This window comes from Macrobrachium rosenbergii, chromosome 43, assembly GCF_040412425.1.
Source record: "Macrobrachium rosenbergii isolate ZJJX-2024 chromosome 43, ASM4041242v1, whole genome shotgun sequence".
Taxonomy (NCBI): Eukaryota; Metazoa; Arthropoda; class Malacostraca; order Decapoda; family Palaemonidae; genus Macrobrachium; species Macrobrachium rosenbergii.
The window spans coordinates 47,244,125-47,261,832 of NC_089783.1; the positions used below are offsets into that span (position 1 = coordinate 47,244,125).

At 35.3% G+C, this 17,708-nt stretch overlaps 1 protein-coding gene across 2 annotated transcripts in view; it reads left to right on the forward strand.

Moving 5' to 3' along the window:
• LOC136828866 (uncharacterized) overlaps nt 1-17,140 on the forward strand; it is a 201,144-nt gene extending 184,004 nt beyond the window's left edge. Inside the window, exons 3-9 of one of the 2 annotated variants that reach the window (XM_067087145.1) lie at nt 4,105-5,748; nt 8,599-8,683; nt 10,625-10,756; nt 11,414-11,589; nt 12,299-12,470; nt 13,303-13,514; nt 14,915-17,140. In XM_067087145.1, coding sequence (XP_066943246.1) covers nt 5,536-5,748; nt 8,599-8,683; nt 10,625-10,756; nt 11,414-11,589; nt 12,299-12,470; nt 13,303-13,514; nt 14,915-15,649 — 1,725 coding nt within the window. In that variant the 5' untranslated portion in view covers nt 4,105-5,535 and the 3' untranslated portion in view covers nt 15,650-17,140. Of the gene's footprint in view, nt 1-4,104; nt 5,749-8,598; nt 8,684-10,624; nt 10,757-11,410; nt 11,590-12,298; nt 12,471-13,302; nt 13,515-14,914 lie in introns of those variants that run through there. The other variant, XM_067087144.1, reaches the window with a different exon arrangement.
• The last annotated feature ends 568 nt before the right edge of the window (nt 17,141-17,708 follow it).

Here is a 17,708-nt window from a genome sequence, read left to right on the forward strand (position 1 = left end):
GTATACATTTCACTACATGCAGGACCATCTCAATAAAGTAACTTATTCTAATGAAACAAAATATATGAATAGGTAGAGCAGCAATAAATAGGTATACAGAGTTTTGTGTAGCCGAGACAGACTGTTTGATTCATTTAGAGCTTCAGTACGGTTGATTGCCTAAAAGAAGGACGGGAGGGCATTGCTCTTAATGAACGAACATAGAGAATGAGGCGAATACAGATTTCTGTAACAGCTGTACGTCGCAACTTTCAAAGACCTATACAAATTTTCTAGTTCTGTTCAGTTAGACATATTCCAATTACGATGTCTGCCTTGTTGCTGCTTTTTTTTTTTTTTACAGTGTTATAGACATAAACGCAAGAGTTCATAATTAAGCAGTCTATCTCTAGATCCAATGTTAACACTTTAGTTTACATCGTTTGCTCTTCTTTGTTCATATCAACTTTTTTTTTGTGGAAGGCACTAATTTTTGCTTGCCGAAAACATTCATCATATAATAACATACAATACAGTCTTTGCTTCAAAGAAAGTCACTGAACCAGTGGCAGTCATGCTTTCGATAACTTTGCAGGTGTTAAATCCCTTCTTCACCTACACTTGAAGAAAAGCTATACAAATTCTTCCTTAATAGCACTAACTATAAGTCAGAGGTCGCTTTATACATATCATTTCTTGAGGTATTCAATAGCATTTTCTCACATGGGTTCGATGAATCAAATAATTTTACAAAGGCCAAGGATGCTACCCACCAAGAAAAGAAGGAAGGGTCCCTGATTGAATCCAAAGGAGAACGAGATCAGAGAAATCTTAAAGTCCTGGAAAACTTCACGTAGAGTGTCAAGATGTTGTCGAAGGGGCCAGTATTTCTCCAAATTTTCCTGTAGAACCTTTTCATTATTGACCTGCAATTCCTGTGTCCAAAGTAAATGCACGAGAGAGATCCCAAGTGAAAGAGGTTTTGAAAATGCAAGTTGTTTCAGGAAAAGACTGGCTAACTCTCAGACGACAGAAAATGATCTTTGATTTTTATTCTTCTTCATCTTCAAAATTTACTTCCAGTCGAGCACTGTTCCATGTTCTTTCTCTCCTTCAATTTGCTTTTTACGGACTTCTCCTCTTTGCTAGTGTTGCAACAACTGCCTGCTCGTTACGTGCAAGTATTCAGCAACACCTGCCCTATCATATCCAATTAGCACGGCCGCTAATTGCGCCTAATGAAAAAGACAAATGATTCTCCACGCTTTATATCGGACGACACCTCTCAAATGAGATCAGCCTGAAAAGAGGCGGCGAAAAACTGAAACAAAACAAGAGCGGCTCTCTCGTTTTATTACTCACGACCACTTTTGTCTATTTTTTCGTGCCCTGCTCCTACCAATTAGGGGCACGCTGTTAGGAGGGGGTATTAATGAGGCACATTACAATAGATTTTACAGTCTGCATTGTTCACACGATAATAGTCTCTCAAAGAGGCCGTTTATATGTTCAGCGTTCAAAGGGATCCGACAGTTTTGTTGCCGCACCGGTTTTCAGAACAAGCTTGAATACTTGGCCGACGAAATTGTAAGAAAATTTCCAGTTTCGACAGGAGGACAAATAACTGATTTGTTCAACAACATAAAAGATAGCGTGTCGTTTCTCTGACAAATGACGCGGTGAAATAAAGAAAAATTCCCCAAAACGTCACATTCTGAACGTTGTTTCCAAAATCGGTTATAAAAAAAACAACGAGAATATGTCGTTAATATTAAAATTCATCTCTGGTTTGTCAATTCTATGAATTTTGTCACTGGCCGTAGTTAGCAAAGAAAACGTATACGCGCAGCAGGGGTAACTCGTCTGTTCTACCAAGTGCTTTAAAACTGTCGCACCTTACCATTTATTCCCAACACAAGCGGTCATGGTTCATGTACGATCCTCAGACTTGTTTGTATAAGTATGCCGTTAGATATCCCTGACCAGCGAAAACAGGTTTCTCTCAGCTAGTAATTCGAGGTGTGCATCAATGAAATAATATATAATCGTTTGGCTCTGCATTTATTCAAAGAGAATGGATGCTTCATGTTTATAAGGTATTGAAATATTTCAGATTTTATCACGAATTCTAAATCGCTTCATCTGAAAGCATCTCTTTAATATTTAATCAAATTAAGTCAACTTTCACCAACGACCCAGCAATAGGAATGTTTGCTAATAACTTCGTTTACCTTGCAAGGTTTATCATTTATTCAAGAATACCATCACTTTCATTAGGGATTCCCAGGGGTCTGCAAGCTTATCACTAGTACTATGATCACTATGAAATCAAAATTCTTATGTCTGATATTTCCTCACAAGGAAATATCAAACAAAAACATCAAGATTTAAATCTTTCGAGGAATTGCAGCTTTCACTTTCCAACCCTGATTCGACCCCAATGAGGATAGTGAGCAGGGCCATATAATTACCATAAACATAGGTCAAAGTAAGTCAGATGAACCCATTGCCGCGACGTGAACCTCTCCAATAGGTGGACGAGTCATCCCTCTCATTTGCATAGGCGATTCGAATGCATTAAGCTCGAGCATCAAGAAGCATTTCGATCCAGGAGAATGATCAGGCAAACACTTGGAGTTTTAAGAAAAGCACTCGGCTGTAACCTGAGCCGAGAGGCTCCTATAGTATTCTCGGGGATCTGAAAAGAATCCATTTAGCATTAGGGCAAGCTCGAAAAGACCTCGGCCCATGGTCTGAGGAACACACTTTGTAATGATAAATCCTGCCGGAGGATTACTGTCATACTTTATCAATTCAGAAAGATCGTGAGTATTTGTTTAGTCTTTATGTGGCCTTTATTATTTTTTTCTACTTGTGTTTTTACAGATTTCCTTTTACTAGCTACTTGTTTTACAGCGCATTTAGATCTCCACATTTATACGATGAACACATGTGGCGATAAGTGTACAATTGTAATTATAATATATATATATATATATATATATATATATATATATATATATATATATATATATATATATATATATATATATATATATATATATATATATATATATATATATATATATATATATATATATATATATATATATATATATATACATATATATGTATGTATATATATACATATATATATAATGTATATATGTATATATGTATATATACATATATGTGTGTGAGTGCGCGCGTGAGTGTGTTTTTAACACGAAAATGAATGCGGTGCCACTTTGTGTCTATTTTAAATTCTGTGTAAGAGTGTTATATTTCTATCTCATATTTCTCATATTTACTAGACACAAACTCAAGTAGGTCTCGTTACAATCTTGCCTTCATACACAGACCTGAACTGATATTATGTCTCTTCGTTAATCATTATACGCATACGTGCGAGCTCGTAAAAATGCACTAAAAAACTATATGTATATATGTGAGTGTATACAGTCGTCTTATCATATATATATATATATATATATATATATATATATATATATATATATATATATATATATATATATATATATAAAAACAAAATATAGTTGAAAGAACGAGTAATCTGTAAGAGTTTGGTTATATGGCAAGAAAGGTTCAAGAAACAGAAGTATTAGAGGGCAAAAGGAAAGGAAGATCTAGAAACTGCCGGGTATATATTGTCAAAGAGGTACTGGTAGAAAGGGTCTTAATATCCAGTAAGCGAGAGTGTGTGTGTTTGTGCGTGTTTACGGGTGTGCTAAACGACCTGCTAATGAGCCTTCTTTGTTAGTGCAGTAAACGTATTTTTGGTAAGTTGTAGTAGCATTTGTGTTGTTTTTTATTCATGGTCATCTCCCGTTACGGGACATCAATGTTAAAAAGATTTGCATTTATATATCTATATAAATGACTGTTATTTCTTATGTCTGTAACAATTCTTGATGAAAAATTATAGATCATGAATGTGTAGATTGTAAGATTTATTTCTTGATTTTTATTTATTCATGTGTACATGATGTATCATCAAACAAACGTACAATTTTTTTTTAATATCTTAGATATAATACGTATTATTTATAGAAACCATCAGTGACAATCCACTTGAATAACCACTTTTTCTTTCACTCTTTCCAGAAAGGACGTGAGGGAGTTTGTCTTCTAGGAAGGACACATCCCACTTGACCAAACCAAAGGAATACAAAGCATATTTGCCGCCGAGGCCTGAGTCATCAGCAGATATATAGACACCATATCACACGCCCTGAAACGCCCTAATCCATACCTGGAATCACAATGCTTTAGGCAGAAGTACAAAGGGCGATATCACCTCGGGTCACCTTGCTTTTGTCCGTGAACGTTGAGTCTTGGAGGCATTTTGGAATCATTTTTTTTTAAATGTATTTTTGAGAGGAAGGATTTCACTTCTGTTTTCGGTGCAGTAAATTGTTGAAGATGATTCGGAGTAAATTACGATCTATTCTACATCTTAGTCATCTCTGAGAACGAAAAACAGCTTTATACTATTTTCTCCTATTTTCCAACATTCACCACAAACTCTCGTCCTTCTATGTATATTACTAACCTTCCCGGTTCCTTTCCTACCGCGTCCATCCCAGCTGCCATTCCACGATTCACCACCGAGGGCGAGTATGACATGTTTTTATGTTATTGGCCAGGTCCCGCGGTCCTCAACGCAGGTGATCGTCCTCTAGCTCAGGGTGATCGTGCCGCCTCTTAACATAAAACAGTTGTTGATTCCTTCGGGTCTTTTTCTGTTTTCTTTTCTTCTTCTTTTTCTTCAAGTTTCTTCTATCGAGGCGAAAGGGAGTAAGAAACTAACAAAGGCTCTTATACACCCTCAAAAAAAAAGGGGGGAAGAAGAAATTTTATTGCTGCAAATAGAGGTGCTTTTTATTCGACCAACAGTTTTACTTAGACAACTGAAAAGAAAAATTTTTTGTGATCACTGAGAACTATAGTAAGAGATATGGACCAAAAACCTCAAAACAAATGAAGTTAATATCTGACACTATGCACTGATAATGGAAAATTTCAAAAATACTAGAAAAAATTATTAAGCGTTTTAGAATCGGCAAATGCTACGAAAATCGCAAAACATGAAAGTGAGGAACTGTAATGTTTACAAGTTATTGCCATGCTGATTATTTACGACACATACGTAAAGTGACAATCAAGTCAACGCCCTCTGCGTTTCCCTGAACCCGTGCAACTTCGGTGGTGTTCATGAAAAAAGAAAAATATCTCGAAGTTATCGCAAAAGTTCCATGAATGTGAAAAAGTGTCACTACAAGATTTCAAGGACTTCTCGAATCGAGGAAAGTGCATTTACAAAATCCTTGGTTTTCTTACAGACGCCGAGAACTATCAGGTGAAGATCATTCTAACTGTAAAAAAAAACTAATTGAAGAAAGAAGGAAAAAACTGTTTTAGGAAAGGCGGGACCATGGCGTGGGCTGGAGCATTCAGGGAGCACCCACCTGGTGGGAACTAGCAACACCTGGAGTTATAACTTGAGATAGCGAGCGCAAAAACGAAAGTAACGCTATGTCTAGTTCGCACTCCTCGGGGTCGTCCTCGGGTGGGCGGGGTATGAGGGTATCTTCTCACGCCTACCCGCCGCCCACTGCCCTCACGCCCAAGAGCCTATTGAAGAGATATAAACTTCCAATAGCCGCTCACCTCCACACGCCCTCGGCGCCCCCAGGGTTGGACCTCTCTCGTCCTCTGCTTCTCTACAATAGTTATACCTCCACGAAGGTAGGTCAAGTCGCTCTTTTGGTTGGCGTATGTCGATGAATTTGGGTTTTCCATTTATATTAACAGAAGTCATTTTTGGTGGTCCGGAAACTCCACATTAGGAAAATCATTTTTGAATTCAAATAGAAAAGTGTTAACGGTAACTACAGGGGTAGACATAAAACATAAACACACTTTATATATATATATATATATATATATATATATATATATATATATATATATATATATATATATATATATATATATATATATGAAAATAATTTCTGTTAAAACAGAAATCCATCTAATAATAGGAGCTCATAAAAAACTCCAAAAGGTAGAGAGTTATTGCTATATTTCAGAGACCAAACTGTTTCCCTCTACTGGCAAGGAGAGGGAGACAGTTTGGTCTCTGGAAATATAGCAATAACTTTCTACCCTTTAGCGTTTTTATGGGCTCCTGTTATTATATATATATATATATATATATATATATATATATATATATATATATATATATATATATATAATATATATATATATATATATATATATATATATATATATATATATATATATATATATATATATATATATATATATATTATATATATATAAATATATATATATATATATATATATATATATATATATATATATATATATATATATATATATATATATATATATATATATATATATATATATATATATATATATATACAGTATATATGTGTGTGTGTTAAAAGAATGATAGTTTGCCACTGTTTTACACCTAATTTTTTTCCTTTTTAAACTTTCATGTTAAGCCACACGTAGTCCATTAAATTAAATTCACTCGAGTGGCGGGATAGCTTACTTCCAAAGCAAATAATACAGTTGAGTGCATCTGCCTTGAACAGAGACGTTATCTGCTCAACAAAATGGATAGTCATCTTTAGTTTATCCCAAAATGGAATAGTTTTGAATCCTGTTCAAGACAGAGGTTCTTAGAATTTATATTCCACCTTGGGTATAAGATATTCCCATGGTAAAGCAAATTCGAAATCAAAGGGTTATTTGTATCTTAGTACCGAGCGAAAAAACTGGTCACTATACAATAATAAAAATTTGTTCGTACCCATGCTCCCAAAACAAACACTAATTGACGTCGAAGACATAATACATTTTCATTAGAGGGAAGCGAGGACGATATGGAAAGTATAAGAGATCGGAACCAGACCTTTCATAATCCTGCGTGCCTTCCACTAACTTGAAAGTTAAGATAATATAATATGGGACTTTATTGAGACTCCAGATGCTGGGAGGGCTGGACGGTGGAATGAAGTACGACAAGGTCTTTTGAATTCATGAGACCTGAAGTATCATAATTGTGCAAAAAACAGTTAGCTCCCTGTACGCTTACGCATTAAACCGGTCTGCGAAGAGCTATGACTGCGGGAGAGAGAGAGAGAGAGAGAGAGAGAGAGAGAGAGAGAGAGAGAGAGAGAGAGAGAGAGAGAGATTTTGACGGGCGAAAATAGGTTGTTGTAGAAGTCAAGTGTTTACAGGAGCAGTATTGCAACATATGAATATGATCCTTACTGACTGGTTTGCATGAGTGTTTATGATTTACGATAAAATTGCGGCCGACTCCCATCCCCGACTAAAAAGAAAATAAAGGAAAAATAAAAGTTCTGGCCGCCTGAGGATTTTAAAAATAGAAATATACTTGCCCGATGGAAAGTCAAACCCGTGCCTTATAGACGTCGATAGAAGGGACAAACGACAGAATTTTCAGATATATTATTCAATAATTAATTATATAGAAATATGAAGACATTCCGGCAACCCAAGGCCTTTACTCCTTCCATGCTGAAAATATTAAGTCTAAGTAATTATAGTTATTGTAAAAATGGGCTTGCAAAAAATCCTGATCGCCCACATAAATATATAAAAAGATATGAACAATAGCTGGTGAATAAATATTTTTATACAACAGGAGGTTAGCGGCATAAAAACCAGAAATTTACTTATTTATTTTTGGGCTTTACATAAGTATTTGTCAACAGTTTGCCACCAAGGACAAATATATTAAATCCTTTGCACAAGAGCATCCCAGTCTTAAGATATCATAAAAGAGGTGATTTTCTTTTGTGATTTTATTTACCAAATCCCGATTCTATGACCATTCGTATTAGCATCGTTTCTTAAATCTAGCATTCTCGGTACCTATCAGTTCTTTCTATTCTAACTAAGAACAATTTTAGCAGTATTAGAATACATTTACATAATGCATAGCGATTTTAGCCCTGAGCCTGACATTCATAACGAGGAACCGGTGTCGTGCCAAGCAGATGTACATGCCAACTTCAGCCATGCACTGGTGGCTAAATTTAATGCCTTCTCCAAACCAATTTGTCTAAGTCTTCATTTTTTTTTTTTTTTTTTTTTTTGGTCTCTCCACCCAGTGTTTTGGTGAAGTATTTGCCTCGTTCCGCCGACAATATGTCAGGAATATATCGGGTTTTTGCTTCTAGGTTTAAATGTAAGAAGAAAATATGTGAGGTTTGCGTAGGTTAAATGGCTCTATCTAATCGCAGTCAGTGGGCGAGATTTAATTAATCTGAAGGCTGAGACTAGGTTTATTCCTTTATTTCCATCGTAAAATTTAAAGCTCATATTTTCTTCTAAACTTAGATTTAAGAGGTCCAATCAGTTTGATTTATTTGAGCACATTTCTTCTAAATTTGGATTTAACATTGTGCGATCAGTGCGATTTATTTGAGCAAAAGTAAGTTATGGTAGCAGTCGCGATGCTGTAGGTAAAGTGACGAGAATCCACATCGACTTTCATGGGTTAAAATTTAACGCCTTTTCCCCTAACAGGTAAGAGGGATTTCGCTGAGGCCCGGTAGAGACAGTTCTCTAACACCAGTTGGACCTGCGATTGTTATCCCAGATTCCTACACAGGTAAGAAAAGTTCTTTTACCTTCAAAAATCTCTTTTTTTTCTCTACTTTTTTCAAGTTACTGAAAGATTTGAGGTCCCATCCATATGCAGCTGTAACTTTTGTGGTTTTATTAGAACATCTGGACCGTTTTTGAACTCATGTATAAAAGGTTTAAGAGAATCCCAAATTATTATTATTATTATTATTATTATTATTATTATTATTATTATTATTATTATTATTATTATTATTATTTATTATTCAGAGCATAAGCCCAACAAGGGTCATTGACTAGAAATTCAAGCTTCCAGAAAACATGGCGTTCATTTGAAAAAAGTTACAGAAGATAATAGAACACACTCAGAAAGAAGAGGTTATTTATTAGAAAAGAAAAAAGATAAATCAATAAATTAACATACAAACAGATAAAAATCTAAATAGATTGGTAAAACAGAAGGTGGTTGTTTTAGGGTAATAAACAAAATCGATGTTAGCGTACAAGTCTTAAGAGTTTGAAGGTAACAATCAGGCATATGAGAAATTCCCTTCTGTAACCGAAAAGGTTGGAAGTTTAAGTCATCTGTGACTGACACAAAAGAATTTAACGTCATTACTGAAATCACTCTGTGGCATTCATTTTAAATACTACAATTTCTCAAAGAAAAACGATTTTGAATTCCGTTAACCATAATCCATCATACAGAATATTATTAAAAACATTACTTTATGTCTTTCATTAACCGACGCAGAATAATTCAGTATATAAAAATTATCGCTATTAATTTTATTCTGGTAACAAAGAGATATAATATTACATTCATAACCAACTAATTCAAAATATGATATATATTCGATTTAAAAGACAATAAACTTGCTCATCCAATTCTGATTTAATACAATGGCCTTGTGAACAAAATTCACCACACGGAGAGGTAAGAATTATATGAATTCCAGGTTAGAGTAAGTTTATGAATTAAGAAATTAGTATCTGAGATCTTACGTTATTCAGATCAGTGAATGATAATTACATCTTACGAAGCGGCCCATGATTATTAGATTATTATCCAACGCAGCCAGAAAATTAATGATGGAGATATGCAATATAATTTCTTGAGGAACCAAAATGTACTAGCATATAGCTTATGCCTAAATAGGATTAAAGACGGTAACATTCAAATGTTATGGAGGAACATTTTTTACATTTTTGAAGTTTACTATAACGTGTGTGAGTGACTGTGATTGCTTAAGTAGATCTGTGTCAGTGAACCCAAAGATTTCCAAACAAGTTTGGTAATTAATGAATGGTATATAAATGCCATCCAATGCACGTTAAACGTTTAAATTTTATTATCCGCCTCTGGCATCAGGATAGCAGTTTGCCATGCTTATTAATGAATAATACACAGAGATCTTAAGAGATCAGAGACCCTAGTGCTTTTGAATGCCATGCATCTGAAACGTAGTGAACCATAATTCTCTCTCTCTCTCTCTCTCTCTCTCTCTCTCTCTCTCTCTGTATATATATATATATATATATATATATATATATATATATATATATATATATATATATATATATATATATATATATATATTATGTTATGTTATGGCAAAACCTGAAATCTGCAAAAGTATATATATATATATATATATATATATATATATATATATATATATATATATATATATATATATATATATATATATATATATATATATATATAAATATATATATATATATATATTATATATGCAGTATATATGTTATACAGTTATATATATATATATATATATATATATATATATATATATATATATATATATATATATATATATATATATATATATATATATAGGTATGATTTTAAGTTTTAACTCTTGACCTTGGATCACCCTGTTCTCATAACATTGTCTTTTGATCTATTATTGTATTTAACAGATGATTTTAACTTACCTTCTAGGTTGGTTTGCTATCGTTACCAGCGATGGACACACAGCGCCTTTCTTTTCAACAATCGAGCAAGTTGCAAACAGTCAAGTGGCCTTCTTCCTCACTCGCTACGACGTGGCTGGATATACGAGCCTTCATGAAGGTATGGTTTATTTTTTTAAAGACTTGATTACACGCTAGGGTAACCTCGCCATAAAAAAAATGATGGTAAGTATGATATAGTTGAAATGGCGGTTATGTATCGTCAAACAACTCGCATAATGGTATCCTTACTCTGCAAAAAATTGCATATGGGCTAGTGGTGAGAAAGGCTGGTGGATTTGTAGAACCATATATATATATATATATATATATATATATATATATATATATATATATATATATATATATATATATATATATATATATATATATATATATATATATATATATATATATATATATATATATATATATATATATGTAATACAAAAATCTGACTGACTGCTAGTGTGGTTGTGTTGTATAAGATAGTTTCGTTGTTTTCAAATATCTGCGAGTTTTTTTTTTTATGTTGGTCGACCTAATTCATCATAAAAATTACTATGTTATTATATGCTTCTGTTCGTCCGGTTCAGGTATCTTTCTGCAACGACCATCGTTTTAATAACCTCTCGCATTCATGATTATCCTTCGGGGAAAAAATCAGACCCCTTATTAGAGAACATTTACATCCTAATATAACTATTCTAATTTACCAAGTTCAGGGGTGAAATTGAAGGACAAAACTCCCACTGACGCTTTTTCTCGATTCCAGCAGAAAACGGGAGGAAGACCTACCAGAAGATGGTGATCCACAGCGGGCACGTCCTCAAACTCCTTGGCATCTTCGAGGACCTGAATGCCAAGAAGACTAACAGTGGGGGCAGAGGAAAGGATGGTATGGCTAATATACCCTGTACCAAATACGCCCAGTGTCTGAACTACAGAAACGAGGTAAAGAGTAGTCCTACAAAAGATTTATGAATTCATTTTATGAATTTATTATCAGCCTGAAAAAATTCTTCCTGAACATTTTCATTATAAGGTAGATTATGTCAGTGGCGAAATTTGAGAATGAATTTGATGCAAGATAAAAAAAAAAGGAAAAGGAATAAAAGGCGTGTTTAATTTGTTACTGAAAAGTATGGTATGATCTCACTCTACATTACAGTGAAGAATTTTAGCCAGACTAAAATAAAAAAAATGTCAAATTTGCATAATAATGATTCCAATTCCGTAAAATAAATGTGCTTTAAAAATCACGAACTTGAAATGACTCCCGTCAACTCTATTAATTGATTTATTTTTTGTAAAGTTAGAAGTCCACCAAATCAAATACTTTTTAAAATGAGACCTTTTTAGATAAATCATCTAATAACATCAAACTATCTTGATAAAGTCATCGACTCACCGTGGATTCCATCAGCTTCTATGGCCATGAGAGAAATTTGATGACAACGTCATGTTTCTCGTAAATACTTCATACTGGTGATATAACACAACACATTATATCAGCCACATTTCCTTGAGTCTTGAATCGGAAAACTAGATTCCACAACTGAGAAATTTTTGTCCACCACACTGATATATTTTTCATGGTTTAAAGAGACGAATTTTCCCTCAAAAACTCGACCCTCACCTTATGACCCTCAACCTTCTGCAGGTGGTTTACTTGCCGTTCTCGGCCTCGGGTCGTTTCTACACGACGGCTCACAAGAACAGCAAGAATCCCAGTCATGTGTACCTGATGGCGCATATCCTCAAGAACCACAAATTGCCCATCACCGTCAGGCTGGTCTGTGGGTACATGCCCAGAGTGCCTTGCAGTTTCACGGGTGAGTAATGAATGACGTCACCTGCCTTTCTATGGCTGTAGTGGAAACGGTTCATTTTCTTTACTGAGTATGAAATTTATCTAATTATCTGCATACTGTTTAAGCTACTTTGAACTTGCAGTGTAGCTAATTTTTTTCTTCTATTTGGGTACCACCTCCATGAGAACTTTAACTTTTACTGGAATATTATGGCTTTGTAAACATGTAGCAACAAATGATACTTCATAGTCATAATATGCACAATAAATAATGATGACTATAGTTCAGTGACGCCTGCGCCACCTGTTACGTTCACAGTGCTATTGAATTATTTTTACACCTACTATTAGCCCTTCTTACATGTTAAAATGTTTATCTGTCCATCACATCAAAGTTTTGTTAATTTATTGCTTGAAGGTTTACTTATATTTTCCCAGTTTTGTAACTTCATCACGGATTTTTCAGACTGTGAAATTTGTTTATGTTATGGATCAGTATAACTACATATTTATAAATCTATCCATTGATAACTCAATGATCTGTAGTGCCCTAAAATGGAAGACTGTAGTATCTGCAAAATTACAAAACTGAGAAAAATGGTAGATACTGCAGTTTTCCCTTGCCTTACTACTGATTTTTCAGATACTGCAAATGGGACCCCCTAAATAAAGCGTTGAAGAATCATTCTTAAACTGCAGTAACTTGTGTAGTTTGTGCTTCACGAGCCCAATAGGTGGTATAACTCAGTTTCGAAAATTTTGCAAATACTGCAGTTTTCCATTTTAGAGCAGTGTCGAGTAACAGGGCTGCATGTCTTTATCTTCCACCTATAAGCGACGCGTTCTCTCCCCAGGTGTCTTACGCCTCGAGAAGGCGCAGAAAGAAGCTGTCATTTTGGCCTGCACGATGACCAACGAGGCCAGGGCCACTCTGTTCGAGATCGACGTCTCCTCCAACTTCGTCCTGGCACCCGTGAAGGATTCCATGTTCCCCAAGACGCCCATTTATCTCAAGACAGTCTCCTACTGCGAGGACGAAGCGGATGCTTGGAGACGCCAGATCAAGGTGGAGATTTTTATTTTCTGTTTTTCTGGCATCCGTTAATTTTGTCTCTATTATTTCGCCAACCAGTTGCGTACTTATGAAGGGATGTTTGTATGCGTAGACGGTCTTAAACATTTTCATGGTAAGGTGCAAATGCACCTAAATTGTGTGGGTTTATGTACATATAACTACAAGGTGTATGTGCAAAGTTATCTGTTACATCTAATGTATATTTGACAGTGTTACTGTATTCATGTAAATTCATATTAACGAGTATATGCTTGCGAACAAGCATTCAAGTTCATTTCTGCACCATACTTTAACTTTACTTTTATGAAGCTGGGTTGTAACAAGAAAAGACATTTGCCATGATCTTGAAAGAAAGAGAACTGAAACTCAGGATATCAACATATGAACGGAAAGGCTTAAACCTTAGAACCTCAGAGCAGATGAAAAGTTCACACTTTTGAACCAGAGATAAAAGAGAATTCCACTCTTTACAGTCTTAAAGGTAGATGGAAACTCTTCTCCTCAGTAGGGGTTTGAAGGTAGAAGAGAGCTCCACACCCTACAACTTTTGAGGAGGAGAGAATCAATTTCGCTGACCTGACTCAGAATCTATTTCAATGAAATAGTTTCTGAAGAATGAACAAAGCGTTGCCAACTCACACTGTGAGGATAGATGATCAAAAACAAAAATGAGGATACGATGATTAGGTGAGGAGATTGCTCGTTATACATCGCGAACAATAATAGATATAAAAAGTAGACACCTCAGAGATGACAGGGATTTTCATCACCAATATAACATATAGTTAATAACTAAAGCAACGAAAATTATTTACAGAAGCCTAATTTAAAACAGTTATATTGTGTTTAATTATATAAACAGTCCAGGACGAATCTTAAATTATGGACCTGTGCTGAGATAACACAGGTCCATAATTTAAGATTTCTCCTATCTTTTATTGTTAGCAATGTATAACGAGCAATCTTCTCACCTAATCAGCGTATTCTCATTATTAATTGAGATAATATGATGGATTCTTGTGTCATGAGAAATTGGATGGGGAGGCGCTGAAGGGGAGAAGTAACAGGGGAAAGTATTAGTTCTATAATACTGAAAATTAAAAGAAAGAATTAGTAAACTTATTTCATCTACCAGGCAACAAATCCAGTAGTTTTATCAGTTCAAATGTGGTGATGAATTAAATCTGAAGACTTATTAAGGACAAAAGCAGTTATGTGGTGAAAGCACATGTAGCCATGGTTAGGTATTTGTTAAAAAGCCCCCGTTTTGCGGTAACTGGAACAGACAGGTGTCCATTTTTCTGTTTTGGACGGAAGGTTGTTCCAGTTAGAAAACATTTAATCAAATTGCTATAAGATGGCTCTTTTAATTTATGATGCTTGCTTTTCAGGTGACGCATCACGTTACAGAGAAAAGGTCGAGATCTCTAAGCCGCCACCTGAATGACAACTGGGTCGACTCGACTGAGACCATGAGCTTCGCCTTCCTTGCGGAACACGACAAGAAGAAGGGCAGAGGCCGCGAAAAATCAAGAGACAGGCTGCGGATCAACGACAGGGCCAGGGATAAAAGTCGAGAGAACATTCTCAGAGATAAGAGTCGAGAGAGGCATCGCGAAAATCCCCAGCAAAACAAGTTGAGCGGGAAGGGCCAAGACCAGAGGAAGCTATCCAAGCAAAACACATACATTTTCCAGAAGGACCTCATAGTCAAAGTCCCTGACAAGAAACAGGAAGCGGACGCCATCAGCAGACTGAACAAGTCAATCGAGAATCTAGATTATTCTCGCGTCATCGATGACATCAGCCCCGTGCACGGCGAGGATGACGATGAGCATTATGCAGAGATTTGCGAATACATTATTAGTAAGAAAGAATCGTCGTCTTCAAAGCCCGACAGCTATCAGGAGAGGCAGAGGAGGTCGTATGACAAAGAAAACGGTATTAAAGAAAACGGGATACTAGGCTTGGGTTCTTTCGATGACGATAAGAATCTGAGTTTCACTTTGCTCAAGAAAGATATCGGCGGGTACTACGTCAAGCTTCCCGGGTTCGAAGACCCGAGAACGGATATAGATAGCGGTGTGTATAGTGACAGAGAAAGGACTTACGATTCTTCTTGCTAACGGGAAGAGAAATGAATGTTCCCTACCATAAATTCTTCGTGATCAACGACCCTCTGCTTCCCACGGCGGAGCGGTGCCCCGCTGATTTTGCTGATTGCGTTTCTGGCCCAAGTGTTTCATTATTCTTCTCTTGAAATGACATTGTATATTTATAATGTTTCAGTAATACCATTATCTCATTTCTCAGTGTGGCTGAGATTATAAGATCAGACCGTATTGCAGTATTACTTAGTGCATCTTAAGTAGCTTAAGACGATCTATTGATCTTCCGCAAGACTGAAGGGTTAGAGAAAACCCAGTGCAATCTGGAATGTGGAAGAGAAGAAGAGATAATTGTTCCAAAGTATCGAAATCATACGATAAGACTTGGAACAAATTCTCTTCTAACTTCCACTCGGTGCGAGTACCTTCAGAACTTGCACTCTCACTCGGTAAGCAAAATGATACCACGAGTGAAAATTCAGAGAACCTTTTATTCAATCAATACCGATTTAAAGAAGAGGTTTTTCTGTCTTGTTGTCGGTGACAGAAAATTTGGGCTTGACAGCATTTAATTGCAACCAATGATTGGGTATCTGTTTTCCCGTTGTTGTTGAGCAAAAGTTTTGAATTTGGTTTGATTTTTTATTCATTCAAAACCTATGAGTTTTTCAAGCCATAGTACAATGTCGGTCTACGGTCGTGTACGCTAAGAGAATCTGTACATTATGGTCATTACCTGTATCTAATTGTTTATATTGCTTCAGCTGTACTCAGAAATCAGTGTATTTCTCTCGAAAACTACTTTTGGACAGAAAGGGATTTTAAGCTAAAGTCTTTTATTGATTACCTGAAAAAAAAAGGCGAGAGAAAACACTGAATTTCATACAGCAGTTTGTATATCGGAAGGTGGATTGTGGATGATGTATAATTTTGTGTTTTTGTTAACCGTAGTTGTCATGTAGTTTGTTTTTGTTGTTTATTTCCGTCGAGATTTGAATGGGGAAGTTCATCTTTCTTCTAGTCATTATTTTGTTTCGTTTATTCGTATTTTCTTTTTCAAAATTTTGGTCAGAGAACGAGAAATTATACTTTTAAATCTTTGAATATGATGAGAAAATCACTCCAAAAGATCTTTTGCAATTTTGAAATATTCGTAAGTGTCACTACATGATAAAAGCTCAACAATTGTCTCTTATCGTTTCTTTTCATACGAAGTAAATTTTCCAAAAAATATTTATTGTACCTGTAAAAAAAAAATTTGCAACTAACTTAAAAGCAACTGCATGCAGCATCTGAATCGAGAAGACAAAGCTCTAAAATAGATTATGCTAGCGTACGTCCCTTTTTTTTTATCATAGCTGTTGCATCAAGACGCATATTTGCGTCTGGTGAATTTACTTCAGGCCAGTGATTATCCTACGGCCACTGGATACCAACTAAGGCATTTTTTCACCTAAATGTGTAAGGAATCACATATCATTTTCTAAATTAAAATCAGGAGAAAAGCCAGCCATTTGTTTTCTATTTGAACCTTTTTTGAAGTGGGGTACAGAAAGATGACCTCCAAGGTACTCCAACTTTTGACTCTAGTTCTTCTCAAGAATCTGTTTACACTGGATTTATTTGCTAGCAGCAACAGAGTGGGGATTATGTTTTGCTATTCCTAATCCCACTCTAGGTTGCTGGTTGCATGTAAACATCATGATATGGTCTCTGCTATATTCGTCTTGCTATTTATTCAAAACCTGAGAAATCCTGATCAGGTTTCACATACAGAATGCTCAACTTTCTTCTTCAGATAAAAATAAAATGTTGACCTGTTAATTAAAAGAGGATCAATTCTGTATTTTGGTAGTCTTGCCATAACTCAACAGTGTGTTGCTTTGTTGTCAGATACTTATCATATTTATCTGACATAGAAGCACTTTTCCAAACTGTTATATGAGGCACAGAAATCAGTATCTTCATGAATTGCGACAAGACAATGGAAGATCTGGAAACACTGCAGATATATTTTTTGGCAACTTCAAAAATGTCCCTCTACTCCCATGCCCAAGTCCCTCTCCTACAGTCATTC